This window comes from Austrofundulus limnaeus, unplaced genomic scaffold (genome assembly GCF_001266775.1).
Source record: "Austrofundulus limnaeus strain Quisiro unplaced genomic scaffold, Austrofundulus_limnaeus-1.0 Scaffold82, whole genome shotgun sequence".
Lineage (NCBI taxonomy): Eukaryota > Metazoa > Chordata > Actinopteri > Cyprinodontiformes > Rivulidae > Austrofundulus > Austrofundulus limnaeus.
In genome coordinates this window covers 296,486-299,791 of record NW_013952484.1, presented here as the reverse complement: position 1 = coordinate 299,791, position 3,306 = coordinate 296,486, and the positions used below count along the sequence as shown (strand labels likewise).

The 3,306-nt window shown below is 38.7% G+C and overlaps 1 protein-coding gene across 1 annotated transcript in view; it reads left to right on the top strand.

The window, feature by feature from the left end:
- The window catches only part of ak9 (adenylate kinase 9), a 21,819-nt gene extending 18,739 nt beyond the window's left edge, over positions 1-3,080 (top strand). Inside the window, exons 25-32 of the mRNA XM_014011562.1 lie at positions 860-1,006; positions 1,084-1,301; positions 1,387-1,583; positions 1,781-1,950; positions 2,060-2,158; positions 2,242-2,344; positions 2,449-2,563; positions 2,706-3,080. Coding sequence (XP_013867016.1) covers positions 860-1,006; positions 1,084-1,301; positions 1,387-1,583; positions 1,781-1,950; positions 2,060-2,158; positions 2,242-2,344; positions 2,449-2,563; positions 2,706-2,911 — 1,255 coding nt within the window. The 3' untranslated portion in view covers positions 2,912-3,080. The remainder of the gene's footprint in view (positions 1-859; positions 1,007-1,083; positions 1,302-1,386; positions 1,584-1,780; positions 1,951-2,059; positions 2,159-2,241; positions 2,345-2,448; positions 2,564-2,705) is intronic.
- The last annotated feature ends 226 nt before the right edge of the window (positions 3,081-3,306 follow it).

Sequence of the window (3,306 nt, the reverse complement as noted above, 5' to 3'; positions counted from 1 at the left end):
AGTGTGCATTGCATTGGCAATGCACACTGATTTTGCTTTGATTGAAGTTTGGGGACATTTTAAAATGCCTTTTTTTCAGAACCGCATCTGACACTTGCAACTGTCGGGAGGGGTGAGACGGCCAGGCCGGGGGGCGGGGTAGCAATGCGCGACTGCTCTTCTTCTGAATAAATGAAAACTATGTAACACAGTTGTTTACACTAAATAACATATAATAATTAAATATTTGACCAAAGAAAAACCGGAGCAGGACTAAAGAGAGATAAATATGATTTAGATTTTTATTTCTTTGTCTATACGACCCAGGGGAGACACGACATTAACAGCAGTCGTCGTTTCATTCCTCTGCTTTAGCAGCTCATTTAATTCCACGACTGACGCTGCTAAAAAGGACAGATTTTCTTTTCTCGATCTCGGAGAGCAGGACTTTAATCTCCAAACTCGTAAAGTTCTTCTTTTTACTTTTCACTGTCATTTTCATGAATGGACACTTCCTGATATCTGAAGCAGGAAACATAGCCTTATATGGTGCTTTTGGGGTGGTAACCCTTCGTACGAACAAAAGTACAAGAAATTTAGGATAAGAATTCGAACATGTTCTTGCATGAGATCCATTGTATTCACCAAAGGAAAAAAGTAGACTCCTTATCTCGTAATTATGACATCTTATCTTGTAATTCTGAGATACAGATCTCATAATTATGAAATGAGTCTTTTTTTTATGAATGCAATGGTCTTCCATAGATCTGTTTTCTCCTGTATAAATAAAATTTTATGGTGCTGATTGCTGCAAGGAAAAAGCTGCATACAGGTAGCTCTGATTTATTTATTTGAGTACATCTTAATCCTAATGTTTCAGGTATGTTTTGGATGGCTTTCCAGCGACCCTCAGGCAGGCTGAACTGATGGGATCTCGCAGCATCATCCCCATGCTAGTGATAGAGCTTGAACTCGACACCTTGGAGGTGCTACAAAGAGGCCTTATAGACAAGATGAAGTCCAATAAGTAAGATAAAACCCTAAATACGAAGAAACAGATTAATATAGCAAACTAGCAAACGAAATGTGAACTTTTCATTGCAGGCCCTACCTGATGCATGACAGCTCTGAGATCCTGCACAGCTGCACTTCCATTTATAAGGAGCAGGTGGGTCACATAAGGCGATACTACCAACAGGAGCATCAGAACTGGTTTATTATTGATGGCTCAAAGAGCAAATGGTGGCTCTCGACCAACATTTTGAAGGAAGTCAGCATCAGCATGAAATCTATCCAGGCTTACCTTGAAAGAACACAAAGCGGTAAATGCTCCTCCATCAATAAAACATTGGTTTTGATCAGATTCCTGTATATAAAATTCCAACCATGTGTACATTTGTTTAACAGGGCAAGCTGCCTGCATCAACAGGCTGTGTATCACACCCAAAAAGCTGGACAGTGGCCTTGGAGAGTTTGGTCAATACTGTCCTGTCTGCCTGGCTCTACAGCACCACCTGGTGGACGGCTCAGACAATGCAGACTTGACTTACGCAGCAGAGTACAGGAGACGTTATTACAAGTTGTGTGGCAAAAACCATCTGGAGGTCAGTGTCCTGCAGGTTTTTGCAAACAGAAAAACAAAAGTTCAAATAGCTAGGACAAGTTATTTAAATCATTTCCCCATTATTTAATTATTTTTTATAATCTGCAACAATTTTTATGCATGCAATAGCTTACTTGTTTTTTATTATTATTATTTTGTACATATTTTTTCTATAATTTTGCATTTACTCAACAACAGGAATTCCTGTCAACTCCTGATCAGTTTGTGGAACCCAGCTGCCCCCACAGCCTCCCACAAGCCACCCTGCTGCCAAGAAAACTGAGTGAGAGTCAGGTGAAGAGCAAGTTCCCACAGGAGGCGGAAATGAAGGGCTTCTGTCCTGTCACTTACATGGACGGGAAACAAAAGTACGTAACCCCATCACCGAAAAATATATTTCAAAATACTAAAAAAAAAGTGTCTGACTGCTATTTCTTCTAAAACATCTCGGAACCATAAAAATAAATTTGTCTTTAGATACGAAGCACTGATTCGAGGAAAGATGGAATATGCGGTGGAGTACAGAGAAAGAATCTACCTTTTTCAAACAAAGGAGAAACAGGAAATGTTTCTGAGGTAATTCTTTGTTCATTTTAAGAATATATGACCGACAGTCATAATGTCACAGCATGAAAACGTTTGTTCAACTCATTTACTAGAACTCCTGGAACCTACTGGGACCAAAAGCTGCCAAGAAAAGTTCCCCCCCTTCCTGAACCTGTTCCTCTCTCCTCCCTTCCAACACTGGGCTACCTGGAACAGGTACACCTGCATGCCACCTTACAGTCATTTTTAACTTGCAGTACAATATTTTAAGTGTGAAACTGACTATTCTTTTTTTTTTTTTACATAAATCTGTATTTTAGGGAGTGGCAGTTGATTTGATTAAGGCCCTGACAGCTGTTGGGACTCTCAAACCAAAGCACCCCTTTCATAGCATCCAAAGATCAGCTCTGATCTACGTAGCCTACTATTTGAAAGGTAAATAACACGTCACAGCTGCTGCTGCTGCAAAAAAAAAAAAAGCATTTTGACAGGCAATCAGAATGATGGCAGAGGTTTTATGTGCTGTTTCATTTACATTTTATTAGTTATTATTCAGATTTTTGTCTATTCTTTTAAGCTTTCAACAAGAAGAGCACAGAACACAACCGCCAAATGTACAAAAAGAAGCTTGCCTTGTTTGAAGAGAACTGTGAGCTCATTCCTTACCTAAGTTCAGCGATGGAAGGGAGGTACAAGCCTCCCAGTGAACGCCCCATTGATTTCAACTTCAAACTGAACCAGTTCTTGGCGCTGGGAGTCCCGGGAGCAAATKATCTTCTGTAGCTATATTTGTTTGGCTCATTTCTGCAAAGCCTRTCAGCATTGCTCAAATGATGGTATAATATCTACAATGCAGAGTAATACTAAAAGAACAACTTGTCTGTTTTGGAAATGTGTCAAATCTGTATTGAAGCATCAATTATCTTCAAAAATAAAACATGTTTGATAATCATTCACTTTTTTCATTGATAGTAATGCTTTCTTGTGATAATTCTTATGGCTCTTTTTTTGTAAAATAAAAATAGGATTAGTAATTGTTTTACATGCATTTCCCCAGATTTCTATCCAATAAATCAAATGTGGAACAATTGTTGCATTATATACAGTGGTTTGCAAAAGTATTCATACCCCTTGAACTTTTCCATATTTTGTCACATTACAACCACAAACATAAATAT